The sequence below is a fragment of the Syngnathus acus genome, chromosome 1 (genome assembly GCF_901709675.1).
Source record: "Syngnathus acus chromosome 1, fSynAcu1.2, whole genome shotgun sequence".
In the NCBI taxonomy this organism is placed as follows: domain Eukaryota; kingdom Metazoa; phylum Chordata; class Actinopteri; order Syngnathiformes; family Syngnathidae; genus Syngnathus; species Syngnathus acus.
In genome coordinates, this window is record NC_051087.1 from 2,429,985 (window position 1) to 2,446,762 (window position 16,778).

Below are 16,778 nucleotides of genomic sequence, written 5' to 3' on the forward strand. Positions count from 1 at the left end.
GTGGGGGGGGGGGGGGTCAGTTACACTTAGATATGAGCAAATCAGAACTAAGTCAAGACTTCAACTTTCAGGTAAGTCTGAAGTCACTGTGGCGAAAATACTCACGTCACGAGTATTCTTTGCTCAGAATGACAAATATCAGTGCCGTACTGATGAGTCTGGTGGCGTTTACAAACACCTCACGCATTGCGGTGTCACCTGAGGATGGGAGGACAAGGAGACAAACTGAAATCGTGCAGCTTTATTCTTGTGGAATTCCCATTTGTTATTTGTCATGTTTTCTTGTAAGAGTGGAAGTTACAATCTTATTCCCTTTTAATCGTACGGCTTATTGGCTGTGATCAGAATGGCGACAGTTGCGTTGTGCATCGTAGTAGCCTTTCGTCGACTCTTCAGTTCACGTTCCTGCCCCTCAATGACCACCTTGACAGAGAGTCGTCTTTTATAGTGAAGCAATATAGCCGGAAAGAAGGAAGATCGAGGTTTTACATTCTTATTTGCACTTCGTGTTTACACTCATCCAAGTTTGTGCCAAAATGATTTGAAACAAGTTGCAAATGACAAAGATCATGCGGCTTTAATGAACAGTTTGACTTGCAATTCTCTGCCCTCTTAGCAAATATGTACCTGTGTATTTATGCATGTAAATATGTACTCATCAGCCGTCCAAATAATTCTGACGGAGATTTACGCTTCAAAAAAGTCCCGTAAGACTGCCGCCACTCAATGATCATTTTACTCATAAGTGTTGTCTTTTATATTAGCTGCTCTTATTCACTCATCATATTTACACACCTATTTATATTTATTAGCGTGCGCCCAATTGAGGATCAGTCACAAGACTGGTTTCAGTCTCCTTTGATGAGACGGCAATTCTGTGGTCAGCATTGAAATGGGCAAAGGTGTTATCGTTAGGGTCATTTTGTTGTCCTAACTTTTCATACAAACAAAGGTGGACCGTGCATCCAACCCTGCGGGACACCTGTGAGAAGTGCGTACGACTCCGAGGGAAGACGAGAGACTCTGTGCGGAGTCCGCAATTGATGAACTGGGGCCACCGATGGCAGCTTTAATTGCGCTTTGAACGAGACAGTTGTTAATGGTTACCAAAAGTCACATGGACGTCTCTACTCAGGCCAAATCCCAGAAAATATCAATCGATCAAAACAATCACCTCGGTCTTTTAGAGTTGAATTTTGAGATTGCTTTCGGCCTCTGTCAACAAGATAGGTAAATTGTTCAACGCAAGAGCAAAGTCATCATTTGATGATCACTTTTTATTTATTTTTTTCAACATTTTTTAATGCTTCTCAACTCAACTACCAAGACGATAGGTTGGATCTTCAACCCCCACAAATCCTTCCATGTCGCAGAAGTCCATTTTGGGACATTTTGCATTGGGGGTTTGTCTGTCGTCACATTCACGGATCCGCACAGCGCTGGCCTATGTCCCCTTGAAGACAGAGAAAACACAACATGTGATTATTCTTTTGAGTGGAAGCAGTGAGTTGTATTTACAGTTCTTCAAAAAGTGTGTGTTGGAAAATTCTAAACTCAGTACAAGGAAAGCTTTTAGTTTGAGTGGTTTTGTGACGGATATTTATACTTTAAGAAATCGGGCTGCAAGAATCACTCTTACAGAAAAACTAATAAATATGATTCTTTTTGGACAATTGCAAAGTCCCCTCGAAAATGAAAAAAATGTGAAACCATACAGATACTCACCTAAATCGTCTCTGCAGACTTGGCCTGGTTGACATGTTTCGGTGTGTAGAAGACACCGTCTACCAAAGGGCAAACAGCTTGTGCATGTCAGAGCATCACCTGAGGCAGGGAGGGTGGTGTGGTGGAAAGGAGACAAATTTTAATTTTATTTATATATAGATATATATATATATATATAATTGAAATAAAAATATAAATTAAAAGGGCAGCTCGTGGTGCACTGGTTAGCACGTCCGCCTCACAGTTAGGAGGGTGCGGATTCGATTCCACCTGTGTGGAGTTTGCATGTTCTCCCCGTGCCTGCGCGGGTTTTCTCCGGGCACTCCGGTTTCCTCCCACATCCCAAAAACATGCTTGGTAGGCCGATTGAGCAGTCTGGTTGTTCGTTTCTGTGTGCCCTGCGATTGGCTGGCAACCGGTTCAGGGTGTCCCGCGACCCCCGTGGGGACAAAGCGGTATAGAAAATGGATGGATATATCTAGCCAATTTTTTGAAGTGTTGTTCTTCACTAAATAGACATATGAAATATCTTCAAATAAAGAAATAAAATGACACTCACCAGTTGTGATCAGCATGGCGACAGCAAAAGCCAAGATCAACAGCTTGATTGCGTTGTTCATCATAGTAGCCTGTTGTCGACTCGTCAGGTCACGTTCCTTCCACTCAATGACTACCTAGATGAAAAGTCATCTTTTATAGCTAGAAATGATAGCTGAGAGCTGCTCTTATTTGCACATTGTAATATCAACTTGCATGCCAGTTAGTTATTAAGTAATCAGAATGGCAACTGTTCAGCTTGGCACTTGACCTAAGAACATGATCCTGACCGCCGCTTTAATGAGGAATTTACTTATAAGCAATTATCTGCCCTCTTAGCAAATATGTACCCATCGTCTGGCCAAACGATTATGATGACGGAGTTACACTATTCAAGAAAATTCTACTTCCGTCATTTCTTCCGTGCCGCGGTCTCCAGCTAGGACCTCGCCGCTGTTCCGGGCAATAACGAGTCGTGCTCTTTCACCTCGCAGTAGATATGTTGAGCCCTGCGCTCATTGCCCTCGCCATTCTCGCATCTTGTGCATTTGTTGAGCGCCGATAGCACCTCGCCACCTTCCTTAGGCCCAATTCTCTGCCCTCTGAGCAAACATGTAGCTGACATTTGCTCTTATTGAAGCTTTCATTTGGAAGATGAATGATGGAACGTGCCAGGTGTCTTATCCATTTATCACCAGGCTGGGCTCGGTCAAATGGGAACCTAACAGGGGTTTAATCGACTTAGTTGGGGGGGGGGGGTATGAATGTTCTTTTGTTGCAGCTGTTTAAAGGGGTGGGGGGTTCAGTTACACTTAGATATGAGCAAATCAGAACTAAGTCAAGACTTCAACTTTCAGGTAAGTCTGAAGTCACTGGCGAAAATACTCACGTCACGAGTATTCTTTGCTTAGAATGACAAATATCAGTGCCGTACTGATGAGTCTGGTGGCGTTTACAAACAAGTTTTATTTCCTATTTTACAGTTACAATTAGGCATTTCTTTCTTGAATTATGTCAAATCAGAAGTCGGCTTTCATCTATGCAAAGCACGTCTCCGTGTCAGTGTTTTCTCTGAAGCACTTTGTAATGGAAATGTAATATATCTCAAATGTCAAAGTGCTCACCAGCCCCAAAGTGTAACATTTCTATTTGATCCGCTTGTACTCACCCTTGTTAGCTTTTTGCACATTTGCATCAATTTCCTGCATTTTACACGCACACACACTCTTCGCCGGCCGCATTGCATAACCGAGAATGCATTAGTGTCGGGAAGTGCTGCCAGCGAGCCCGCTAATACGTCTGCGGGAAAATCACATTTGCACACCACAGGAAAGGGGAAAAGATTTGACATCAGGCCAGGAGATAAACTGGCCTTTCATGCCTTGCCCTCTCCCTTGTATATATATATGTGTGTGTGTGTGTGTGTGTGTGTGTGTGCGCGCACAACCGTTTTAGTCCCTCCCTTGGCCTCTCATAATTATCGAACACACACACACACACAAACATATAAACACACACACTCTAAATAGCCCAAATTGGCCATTCCGCAGAGGTCTCTGACCTTAAATGGCCAAAAAGCATCGGGTGCGAGCGTGTGTGTATGTTAGCGTTTGTGTGTGCGTCTGTCGGAGTTAGCACTTGAGCTCATCTCAGTCCATCAGCACCACTAAGGAGAGTCGCACCCGGCCGAGTCTCCCAAGCATGCTGGTAAGCTTGAATGGGATCTATTGAGGGTGCCAGATTCTGACGGTCTGTGTGTGTGTGTGTGTGTGTGTGTGTGTGTGTTGTTGTTGTGCTGAGAGTTGCCAATTTGTACTGTGCCTATGTATTGTGCAATGTGGCGGCTATCATTAATAACACGCATGAAAGCTAGTAAATCAATTTCCGTAAAAACTTGCTTGGGCTCCCGAGGCCACGAATGAATCCATTAAAAGTTGTCCGAAAGTATTTGAACGTCACCTCTCGCGCCATCCGAGGGGGATTGAGCAAATAAATGGAAATGTTCACATAAATGTCAAGGCGGGCCTCGGCTGCTTCTCGCCGTTGTTGATGTACGACGACAAACAGTTGAACGGCTTCCAAATGCGAGGGTGTTGAGCCAAGTGCTCGCCGCAAGGTCAAGTACCAACACACACTTGGTGTTACGTCCCGATGGCACACCATCTCAAATGTGTCAGCCAACTTTTGCATTTCATTTTTACATTCAAGGGTGTGACCAGACTTTCTACGGATTTGTCCGCCAGTCTGTTTAAATGTGAGTCATTAGTAAAGAAACATCCCGAGAGGATCGCCGGCCGGAGACGCCCGGCGGAAGAGGAAGCTCAAATGTAAACACTAAAGTGCTTTGAATTAGTCAAATAGATTCAAAATGGCTAAACCAGAAAAAAAAAAAAAAACGCCTTCACTTTCTGCTGTAATTCAAATCCACACTGGGACAGCAGTTTTATTTTTGCTTATAAATGTTCATTTGTCTGTGTGTGTGTGTGGTGTGGATGATTTATTTGTCATCACAAATCTTTCTGTTCATTTCCATGATTAAAATAGTCCGATCAGCCACGAATAGCTAACCAAGTGTTAGAAAAAGAACATCTGTTGCAATTTATATCGACACTGGGCCAGGAGTTATTGTTATTGTTTTTTTTAAACATCAGTTTTAAAATATTCTATTTGGCGGAGTGTTCCAAAATTACCCCCCCCCCACACACACACACACATTAATATCCAAACAGCTGTCAAAGAGATGATGTCCAGTGTTTGAGCCCCGCGGTGCGTTTAAAGACCAAACGCCGTGGATGCTTTGGCTCCGGCGTAGCAATGTACTTGTCAACATTTTGCTTCCTGGCGTCCATGCCAGCGCCCCTCGGAGGCCCCCCCCTCGGGAACGTCTCTATCTCCTTCTGTTGAGGAACGACTGATCCCAGCTGTTGGCTCGCTCCTCCTGCCAAAAGGCTCCCGCTCGTTGTTAATGGTTACCAAAAGTCACATGGACGTCTCTACTCAGGCCAAATCCCAGAAAATATCAATCGATCAAAACAATCACCTCGGTCTTTTAGAGTTGAATTTTGAGATTGCTTTCGGCCTCTGTCAACAAGATAGGTAAATTGTTCAACACAATGCAAGAGCAAAGTCATCATTTGATGATCATTTTTTATTTATTTTTTTTAACATTTTTTAATGCTTCTCAACTAAACTACCAAGACGATAGGTTGGATCTTCAACCCCCACAAATCCTTCCAAGTCGCAGAAGTCCATTTTGGGACATTTTGCATTGGGGGTTTGTCTGTCGTCACATTCACGGACTCCCACAGATCTGGCCGAAGGCGACTTGAAGACAGAAAACACATGTGATTATTCTTTTGAGTGGAAGCAGTGAGTTGTATTTACAGTTCTTCAAAAAGTGTGTGTTGGAAAATTCTAAACTCAGTACAAGGAAAGCTTTTAGTTTGCAAGTGGTTTTGTGACGGATATTTATACTTTAAGAAATCAGGCTGCAAGAATCACTCTTACAGAAAAACTAATAAATATGATTCTTTTTGGACAATTGCAAAGACCCCTCTAAAATGAAAAAAATATCAAACCATACACATACTCACATGGTACGATTTTGCAGACTTGGCCTTGTGCACATGTTACGGGGATTGGAGTACACGGTCCAACAACGGGATAACAGCCTGTGCATGTCAGAGCGTCACCTGAGGAAGGGAGGGTGGTGTGGTGGAAAGGAGACAAATTTTATTTCTATCTATCTATCTATCTATCTATCTATCTATCTATCTATCTATCTATCTAAAATAAAGCCATTTTTGTGTTGTTCTTCACTAAATAGACATATGAAATATCTTCAAATAAAGAAATAAAATGACACTCACCAGTTGTGATCAGCATGGCGACAGCAAAAGCCAAGATCAACAGCTTGATTGCGTTGTTCATCGTAGTAGCCTGTTGTCGACTCGTCAGTTCACGTTCCTTCCACTCAATGACTACCTAGATGAAAAGTCATCTTTTATAGCTAGAAATGATAGCTGAGAGCTGCTCTTATTTGCACATTGTAATATCAACTTGCATGCCAGTTAGTTATTAAGTAATCAGAATGGCAACTGTTCAGCTTGGCACTTGACCTAAGGACATGATCCTTTAATGAGGAATTTACCTATAAGCAATTATCTGCCCTCTTAGCAAATATGTACCCATCGACTGCCCAAACGATTATGATGACGGAGTTACACTAGTCAAGAAAATTCTACTTCCGTCATTTCTTCCGTGCCGCTGTCTCCAGTTAGGACACGGTCGGCCTCGCCGCTGTTCCGGGCAATAACGAGTTGTGCTCTTTCACCTCGCAGTAGATATGTTGAGCCCTGCGCTCATTGCCCTCGCCATTCTCGCATCTTGTGCATTTGTTGAGCGCCGATAGCACCTCGCCACCTTCCTTAGGCCCAATTCTCCACCCTCTGAGCAAACATGTAGCTGACATTTGCTCTTATTTGCCCTTGGTGTTTACAGGCTTGACACTTTTGTGCCTTAATAATTCTCATCACTAGGCCACCAGCTCAGTGGCCTAGTGGTAGAGTCTCCGCCCTGAGACTGGAAGGTTGTGGGTTCAAACCCTGGCCGGGTCATACCAAAGACTATAAAAATGGGACCCATTGCCTCCCTGCTTGGCACTCAGCATTAAGGGTTGGAATTGGGGGGTTAGATCACCAAACCCAAACCAACGCCCCCCCCCGGGAACGTCTCTATCTCCTTCTGTTGAGGAACGACTGATCCCAGCTGTTGGCTCGCTCCTCCTGCCAAAAGGCTCCCGCTCGTTGTGTGGCTCCCGTTTGGCTTCCTGCCTGTTCATCAGCATGTTGCGCTCGAGGGGGGCGCGCGGTCGTGCATGCGGAATTGTCACCCACGTTGTGTTTTTGTTGTGACAGGCAAACAAGGACCCGTGCTTTTTAACCGGGGTGACCTTCCCCTCGGACTGTCCCGCCACCCCAGAAACGTTCGTCAAGCTGACAGTGTATGATGTAAAAGACAAGTGCCAGGAAGCCGTAAGTAAACTCTTATGTTTGTTATTGACTGGCGGAGTTGAAAGTGATGAAGTGGGGCAGCATGGGCATAAAAATGGAACAAGCGGGGAAAATAATGGGATGGTACCATTTTTATTTATGTGTCAGTATGTTGGGGCGATGATTACATCATGACCCAAATCGTAATTGATGAATATGTGCAATGTTCTGTCATCATCTTGTGATGTAGTGAATGTACAGGTAAGTGGAGCAATGTTATCCGAAACATATTTTCTCAATCACGGCATTGACTTCTATTCACGTGAGTTGGAATGTGATTGGTTCATTTCCAACACAGCCAAATCCCCAATTCTAAGTGGGTGTGCACACTTATGCAACCACATTACCTCTGTTATCTCCCCTCTCTGAGCTTAGGATACATATTATCGGTCACATTAATGGTATAAAATGTTTTGTCTCTTTCGATTTGAGTAGGGGTGTGCACACTTATGCAACCACATTATCTCGATTATCTCCCCTCTTTAAACTGAGGATACATACTATTGGTCACATTAATGGTATCAAATGTTTTGTCTTTCAATTTGAGTCGGGGTGTGTAGACTTTTGATATCTACACTATTTAAGCCCCCACTTCTCGTTTTCCAATATATGATGTAAGGTGACAGGACACTTCCATCTTTATTATTCCAAACAATAGCTCTCACATGTTTTGTCTTTTTCTTGCGTCCAATTGCATCACGTCGGAATGCATCCGACAGATTCAAAGGTTTAAAAAGGTCGCGAGTCATGACTTCCATAATTCATACGAGTCACTTTGAGACCCCTTGCCTTGCGTTTTGAAAAGGATGCGCCTCCCCCGGAGGACATCAGCCGGGACACGTCAGTGGCAATGTCAAAAAGTACAAGAGCGGAAAGCCTTCAAGGGTCGGCCGGGACTTCGTATTCGCACGTTTTCCGACAGACGTTGCGAGCGTTCCCGATAAAAATGGAGCATCTCCGTCCATCCCCAGGCGCCAAAATCTTCATTTGCCATAAGTCACAATGAAACATTCATAAGCTTTATGGTGAGTAAGGACTCCATTAGAGGACCGCAGAGCGGAATGAATCACCGTTAGGCCTCATGGAACACATTTGTGCATTTTTTTGCAGTCGTAGTCTGAAACGAAAAAATGGCAACTTGTGCACATGTATTTTATATTACAAGCAGATGGCGCTATGCTTTACATGCCTCGTACGTTTATATATAGATATATTTAAAAAAAAAAAAGAAATCCACATGCCCATCCGAGCGAGTACTACTGTTGGAGCGTGTCCATTTTTCATTACATGATAAGCAAAACAAAATGGCCAACAGACCGTTAAAATGTGCTCCTGTTGAATAACAGTGACGGAATTGTGGCAACTATTAAAATAAAAAAGTACATCTGCCAAGTGCCAAGCATATGTCTGCGTTACGTCCAGCCATCTGCTGTTTATTGATGTGCCCAGTTGTTTACCTGTCTACCGCAATGATTATATTAGCGTGCGCGCGAGTAGCTAGCTCCCGCCTCCTTTAGCTGAATTGGCTTCATAACAAGAGCACGATGGTGTATTCTTAGGTGCCATTGAATATTCATGCGCAACAACACCCATGTGAGCTCGGCGCCGCATCCAGCCTCCGTTGTTTCTCCACCTCCTTCCTGAGTGCACGTCTTATCCGCCCTTGTCAGTCCCCACCGGAGGCTCTTCTACATTTAGCGGCAGGCTAAATGACTCCACGTTTGTGGACGCGCTCGTTTTCTTATTTCCTGCGCTCAGGTTCCTCGCAGGTTAGTGCCGGGAGGTCCAATGACAATTCGTCCTCCCAAAACGAGGCTTATAATAACTGCTAGCGTAAGTCAGAATTGACTTTATTGTCATTATAAATATTTAATTATTTTATTTTTTAAATATTGTATCAATATAATACTGTATATATATTATTATAATATTGTAAATATAATATGAAATATCACGTTTAATTATTTAAAATAAAATAAAAATAATTACATACATAGTACATAAATAATGAAATACGACTATTAAAATGTTTTTAAATATTGTATCAATATAATACTGTATCTATATTATAATATTGCAAATATAATATGAAATATCACTTGTTAAATGATGGAAAATATAATAAAAATAAATACATACATAGCAAATAAATAAATAAATACGACTATAAAAATGAGTTCCGTTATTCTTTCACAACAATTGTTAACGATGAAGGCCACCTTGCTCAGTAGAACTAAACACAATTCAAGGTAAGTACGGTTCTTTCAACAACTTCCCTAAAAGTACTGTCGAGATCCCCGACTCTTAAACACCTGGCTCTCGCACCGCTGGATAGATTTATTTTTTCCCTTAGCCCCGTATTAGCCCCGTCATTTTAAAATAATCCCTATATTTCACGCCGCCGAGCTTTGGGGGCCATTTCTCTCTCGCTGCTCTCACTCTTGTCAAGAGCGTCATCCATGCAGAACCGCGGCGCTTTCCATCAAGCTTTTTCTTTTTTTGCGACCCGGGAGGGGCTCGAGCCGGCGCCGGCCGACCTTTCGGGTGCAGCCCAAGCTCTCCGACTCGGTTGTTGCGCGGCGACAGAAGTGGAAAAATAGCCTCACCTTGAAGTAGAGATACTTGTGTAAAGAAAGAAAGATTCTACTTGTGTATCTTGTAGTTTTCCACCACATAAGCAAAAATGTTACAAGGTAGTTGCAAACTTCACAACATGAAGATATCTTGCCAAGTCAAAATTTCCTGTCCAATTATGCTTACATTATTATATTCCTCTTTTTTTTTGAGTAAATAAACATCCACAAAAACAGAATCTCTCAAGAGGTGTTTTAGCCTTGTAAGTGATAGATGTGAGTCTTCACGTTTTCCTCTGCCTTGTTTTCAAGGTGGGAGTAGCAAATCCGTTTGATCGGGCCACCGCTGCTCCGGAGTTCCCAATTATAAACTGCTGAAGTATGGAAATCGCAGCGTCGGTTAATCCCGGCCTGTCAATAACGCTGACGTGAGAAAGGGCGGCGGCGGCGGCTTGACACTTTTTGGCACCGACGGACGGCGCCTTGTTCTTGGATGAATGTCAGTGTGGCAGGAGTGGCTTGTGTATCACGCCAGGGGGGAGGGGCTTAACTATTTATTGACCTGGACCCAACCTCCGAAGACACTAAAATGTCCACTTCAAAAATAAATACATCAATAAATACATACATTAAATCAATAAATAATCAAATATCCAAAAGCCCCGCCCCCGCTGAAAGAGATTACCAACCAAATGAATTAGTGGCTCATGGCTGAATTAGACGCTTGGGTTGACTGTAATCGCTTTCTCTTGAAAAGTAACCCCCCCCCCCCCTAATATTATTATGATGTATTTTTTTTATGAAGAAAGAAAAGCGGTTGAGGAAAATCCCCCCTTTCTGCTCAGCTTCCTGTGGCTTTCTGCAGTTTAATCCTTTCCTTTGAGAGACGAGCGGAAAGTGCCGAGGCCGTTTGTTCTGACGTGTGCGCGTATTTTCCATAGCTAATCACACGAATTCAAGAACATGCCAGCTGTCAGCAACTTTGTGCTGGTTACAAGTTGAATTCATTCGGTTGCCCAAACTATCTCAACTTACATCCCTCTGTTTAACACATTCTAATTATATGCTACCAAAAAGTCGAAAAAAACCTAATTATAGGATTTTGGAATTAAATAAGCATTTCCTCTCTGAGAAGTTCAAGTCAAAGCTTTGTACTCTTGATATGACACTCACTGGCGGTGAGCAGCACGGCGACGCTGAAAGCCAAGAGCAACCACTTCATTGCGTCGTTCACCACGGTAGCTTGTCGTTGACTTGTCCCTTGAGGCTTCTTCCGCTCAATGATCACTTGGCTGAAAGTGTTCTCTCTTATATTCGCTGCGCTTGTTTACACAACGTATTTACAGATTTGACACGTTTAGCTTCATTTCTTTTTAGCATGTTCTCATTCGTCTACTCAAATGATTTTAATAGATTCCGTAGTCAGCATTCAAATGATTAGTTAGTAGGGATGCACCGAAAATTCGGCCACCGAAAATTTCGGCCGAAAATGACCCAAAAGTGCATTTTCGGTTTTTGGCCGAAAGACCTAAATCACCGAAACAACACGGCCGAAACTTGTGATGACGTGAGCAAACAGCGCAGCCAGCACGCGGGAAAACGGGATAAGAGCCAGCATGTCTGCGGTGTGGACTGATTTCACTAGCTCAGAGAAAGACCCACGGATAGCGATTTGCAAAACATGCAATGCTGAAATTTCAATCTGCAAAAAGTTTCTCCACGTCGGGTTTAATTCATCACCTGAAATCCAAACATCCCGATCGCCATTCTGAATATGAGAAGAAGGCGACACAGAAAAGGAAACTGACACTGAGCACGCCCACTCCGTCTGTGGCGGACGTTTTTGAAAAGGCAAGTTAAGTTTGTGCATCCACAATTCTTGGTGGATTTGTTGTTGATAAAGGCTATGGTAACCATTGTTTTGATACACTTTTATGTTGTACACACAGAACAAAATGTAAAAGGCACTTGACTTATGCACTTTGTGTTTTTATAAGAGAACATATTTAATTTTACAGTCTTTCAGCAGGCCAGTCAGTTATAAGCCTGTAAATTATTATTTAATGTACACGAGTGGGGTCAAGTTAAACATTTTATTTTTATTTTATTTTTGAATTTTCATTTATATTGTGCATTGTTGTAATGTCAGTGCTAAATAAATATTCTCATACTTTTGTAACTGGTTTATTGCAATGCCTTGATTTTAGTGAGGTTAGTACACATGTAGCCATAAATGCTGTGGTTTTAATAACTGACATAATCATTTCTTTCGGTGTTTCGGTTTTCGGTTTTCGGCCTTGGTTTCCTCATTTTTGGTTTTCGGTTTCGGCCAAGAATTTTTATTTCGGTGCATCCCTATTAGTTAGCATGGACCATTTTGTTGGTATGACTTTTCATTTAAATAAAGATGGATAGAGCATTGAGCCCTGCGGGACACCTGTGAGGATTGCTTACGGGTCCGAGAGAAGACCCTCCACCCTTATTGTCTGCGTAGCCAATAGAGCGCCATTGAGTCATTAAATTCTGTAGCAAATGACAACAATGTTGCCTGGAACAACTCCAAAATTATAAGTGTACCTGTTTTTCGAAATTTTCTGAAGCTCACGAACTGATGTGAACTCGTGATGAATACCCAAAGTCATTTGAAGATCATTATTTTTTTTCAACATTTTTTAATGCTTCCCAACTACGAAGAAGATAGGTTGAATCTTCAACCCCCCACAAATCCTTCCATGCTCTTATTGAAGGATTGTCGCAGAAGTCCATTATGGGGCACTTTGCTTTGGGGGTTTGTCTGCTGTCACATTCAGTCGTACGAGCACACCAGGCCAGTAACTGGAAGACCGAGAAAAGACGACATGTGATCATGTGACTCTTAAAGCTCGCTAACTGCGGTGGTTGTAGCTTGAATGTGCAAGAAACCACCACATCTGTGAAAAAACAACCAATCAGAGACAGATGGCGTGACTGCTGGATGTCAATCCTCAGTCACGCACGGATGAAAAAAAACTGTGTATAGTAAGGAGAGTGGCGATAATTTGGAAATTGAGTTTGTGAGTGGTTTTGAAAAAAATCTGTAATCAATAGGATTCTTTTTTTTTGATCATTTCAAAGTCCCACATAAAATGAGAAAACGCGAGACAAACTGAAATCGTACAGCTTCATTCTTGTGGAATTCCCATTTTAATCGTACGACTTATTGGCTGTGATCAGCATGGCGACAGCAAAAGCCAGGACCAACCACTTGATTGCGTTGTGCATCGTAGTAGCCTTTCGTCGACTCGTCAGTTCACGTTCCTGCCCCTCAATGACCACCTTGACGTAGAGTCGGTTTTTCTAGTGAAGCAATATAGCCGGAAAGAAGGAAGATAGAGGTTTTACATTCTTATTTGCTCTTCGTGTTTACACTCATCCAAGTTTGTGCCAAAATGATTTGAAACAAGTTGCAAATGACGAAGATCATGCGGCTTTAATGAACAGTTTGACTTGAAAGCAATTCTCTGCCCTCTTAGCAAATATGTACCCGTGTATTTATGCATGTAAATATGTACTCATCATCCGTCCAAATAATTATGATGGAGATTTACGCTTCAAAAAAGTCCCGTAAGACTGCCGCCACTCAATGATCATTTTACTCATAAGTGTTGTCTTTTATATTAGCTGCTCTTATTCACTCATCATATTTACACACCTATTTATATTTATTAGCATGCGCCCAATTGAGGATCAGTCACAAGACTGGTTTCAGTCTCCTTTGATGAGACTGCAATTCTGTGGTCAGCATTGAAATGGGCAAAGGTGTTATCGTTAGGGTCATTTTGTTGTCCTAACTTTTCATACAAACAAAGGTGGACCGTGCATCCAACCCTGCGGGACACCTGTGAGAAGTGCGAACGACTCCGAGGGAAGACGAGAGACTCTGTGCGGAGTCCGCAATTGATGAACCGGGGCCACCGATGGCAGCTTTAATTGCGCTTTGAACGAGACAGTTGTTAATGGTTACCAAAAGTCACATGGACGTCTCTACTCAGGCCAAATCCCAGAAAATATCAATCGATCAAAACAATCACCTCGGTCTTTTAGAGTTGAATTTTGAGATTGCTTTCGGCCTCTGTCAACAAGATAGGTAAATTGTTCAACACAATGCAAGAGCAAAGTCATCATTTGATGATCATTTTTTATTTATTTTTTTTAACATTTTTTAATGCTTCTCAACTAAACTACCAAGACGATAGGTTGGATCTTCAACCCCCACAAATCCTTCCAAGTCGCAGAAGTCCATTTTGGGACATTTTGCATTGGGGGTTTGTCTGTCGTCACATTCACGGATTCGCACAGATCTGGCCGAAGGCGACTTGAAGACAGAAAACACATGTGATTATTCTTTTGAGTGGAAGCAGTGAGTTGTATTTACAGTTCTTCAAAAAGTGTGTGTTGGAAAATTCTAAACTCAGTACAAGGAAAGCTTTTAGTTTGCAAGTGGTTTTGTGACGGATATTTATACTTTAAGAAATCAGGCTGCAAGAATCACTCTTACAGAAAAACTAATAAATATGATTCTTTTTGGACAATTGCAAAGACCCCTCTAAAATGAAAAAAAATATGAAACCATACAGATACTCACATGGTACGATTTTGCAGACTTGGCCTGCTGCACATGTTACGGGGCGTGGAGTACACGGTCCAACAACGGGATAACAGCCTGTGCATGTCAGAGCGTCACCTGAGGAAGGGAGGGTGGTGTGGTGGAAAGGAGACAAATTTTATTTATATCTATCTATCTATCTATCTATCTATCTATCTATCTATCTATCTATCTATCTATCTATCTATCTATCTATCTATCTATCTATCTATCTATCTATCTATCTATCTATCTATCTATCTATCTATCTATCTATCTATCTATCTATCTATCTATCTATCTAAAATAAAGCCATTTTTGTGTTGTTCTTCACTAAATAGACATATGAAATATCTTCAAATAAAGAAATAAAATGACACTCACCAGTTGTGATCAGCATGGCGACAGCAAAAGCCAAGATCAACAGCTTGATTGCGTTGTTCATCGTAGTAGCCTGTTGTCGACTCGTCAGTTCACGTTCCTTCCACTCAATGACTACCTAGATGAAAAGTCATCTTTTATAGCTAGAAATGATAGCTGAGAGCTGCTCCTATTTGCACATTGTAATATCAACTTGCATTCCAGTTAGTTATTAAGTAATCAGAATGGCAACTGTTCAGCTTGGCACTTGACCTAAGGACATGATCCTTTAATGAGCAATTTACTTATAAGCAATTATCTGCCCTCTTAGCAAATACGTAGATACCCATCGACTGCCCAAACGATTATGATGACAGAGTTACACTAGTCAAGAAAATTCTACTTCCGTCATTTCTTCCGTGCCGCTGTCGCCAGTTAGGGCCTCGCCGCTGTTCCGGGCAATAACGAGTCGTGCTCTTTCACCTCGCAGTAGATATGTTGAGCCCTGCGCTCATTGCCCTCGCCATTCTCGCTTCTTGTGCATTTGTTGAGCGCCGATAGCACCTTGCCACCTTCCTTAGGCCCAATTCTCTGCCCTCTGAGCAAACACGTAGCTGACATTTGCTCTTATTTGCCCTTGGTGTTTACAGACTTGACACTTTTGTGCCTTAATAATTCTCATCATTATTCAAATGACTGAAGTCATGAGCAGGGCTGTAAACCTTTTCCAAAAACTTGGAGTGACATCAATCAATGTTTTTGTATAGCCGAAGGCGATGCCCTGCCTTCTTTGCAAATATGTACTTGTCATTTGCCCCCAACCAATAATTAATAATATTGAAATGAACACTTTTACAATTGACATGTTCAAATTCAATAAATCCAAAAATTTTATTTTCAACACACAATGCAAGAGCAAAGTCATCATTTGATGATCACTTTTTATCTATTTTTTTCAACATTTTTGAATGCTTTTCAACTCAACTACCAAGACGATAGGTTGGATCTTCAACCCCCACAAATCCTTCCATGCCGCAGAAGTCCATTTTGGGACATTTTGCGTTGGGTGGGGTTGTCACATTCATGGATTCACACAGGTCTGGCCTCTAAAGACTTTAAGACAGAGAAAACACATGTGATTATTCTTTTGAATGGAAACAGTGAGTTTTATTTATAGTTGTTCAAAAAGTTTGTGTTGCAAAATTAAAAAACTCAGTAAAAGGAAAGGCTTTATGCTTTGGTTTTGTGACGGATATTAATAGTCTAAGAGATCGGGCTGCAGGAATCACTCTTACAGAAAAAAACGATTCTTTTTTGGCAATTGCGAAGTCCCCTCTAAAATGGAAAAATATTAAACCATACAAATACTCACGTCGTAGGACTCTGCAGACTTGGGCTGGTTGACATGGTTCAGGTCGTGGAATACACTCTCCACGTATGGGCAAACATCTCGTGCATGTCAGAGCGTCACCTGAGGAAGGATGGTGGGTGTTAAAGGAGATGAGTTAAATTAAATTCAAATGTGCGGTATAGAAATGATGGATGGATGGATAACCACTCACCAGCTGTGATCAGCATGGTGACAGCAAAAGCCAAGATCAACAACTTGATTGCGTTGTTCATTGTCGTAGCCTTTCGTCAACTCCTCGGTTTACGTTCCTTCCGCTCAACTACCTAGACGAAAAGGCGTCTTTTATCGCTAGAAATGATAGCTGAGAGAGGCTCTTATCTGCACATGGTAACATCGTGCCAGTTACAGGATTAGTATGAATTATTAAATAATCACAATGGCAAATGTTCAGTTTGGCACTTGACCTAAGGACGTTTATCTGCCCTCTTAGCAAATATGTACCCTTCACCTGCCCAAAAAATTATGATGATGGAGAGTTAAACTATTCAAGAAAACTC

At 42.0% G+C, this 16,778-nt stretch overlaps 1 protein-coding gene and 3 long non-coding RNA genes across 7 annotated transcripts in view; 1 reads left to right on the plus strand and 3 right to left on the minus strand.

Moving 5' to 3' along the window:
• inpp4b (inositol polyphosphate-4-phosphatase type II B) overlaps positions 1 to 16,778 on the plus strand; it is a 78,124-nt gene that overhangs the window by 9,098 nt on the left and 52,248 nt on the right. The window contains 1 exon segment of the mRNA XM_037256796.1: positions 7,179 to 7,295. Within this exon segment, the coding sequence (XP_037112691.1) occupies positions 7,179 to 7,295 (117 nt within the window).
• Positions 1,259 to 15,025, minus strand: LOC119132451. 3 transcript variants are annotated; one of them, XR_005099885.1, is made up of 4 exons: positions 14,895 to 15,025; positions 14,507 to 14,609; positions 10,460 to 10,470; positions 1,259 to 1,444 (listed from the first exon to the last, which is right to left on the minus strand). It is a non-coding gene; the product is annotated as an uncharacterized LOC119132451 (long non-coding RNA). The 3 variants fall into 3 exon arrangements; XR_005099889.1 differs by lacking the exons at positions 1,259 to 1,444; positions 10,460 to 10,470 and adding an exon at positions 14,047 to 14,240 and having other exon boundaries at positions 14,511 to 14,609; XR_005099893.1 differs by lacking the exons at positions 1,259 to 1,444; positions 10,460 to 10,470 and adding an exon at positions 14,047 to 14,240.
• LOC119132546 lies at positions 1,774 to 6,265 on the minus strand. 2 transcript variants are annotated; one of them, XR_005099911.1, is made up of 2 exons: positions 6,132 to 6,265; positions 1,774 to 1,824 (listed from the first exon to the last, which is right to left on the minus strand). It is a non-coding gene; the product is annotated as an uncharacterized LOC119132546 (long non-coding RNA). The 2 variants fall into 2 exon arrangements; XR_005099906.1 differs by lacking the exon at positions 1,774 to 1,824 and adding an exon at positions 5,904 to 5,954 and having other exon boundaries at positions 6,132 to 6,262.
• Positions 16,288 to 16,564, minus strand: LOC119132719. The gene is made up of 2 exons (XR_005099931.1): positions 16,433 to 16,564; positions 16,288 to 16,341 (listed from the first exon to the last, which is right to left on the minus strand). It is a non-coding gene; the product is annotated as an uncharacterized LOC119132719 (long non-coding RNA).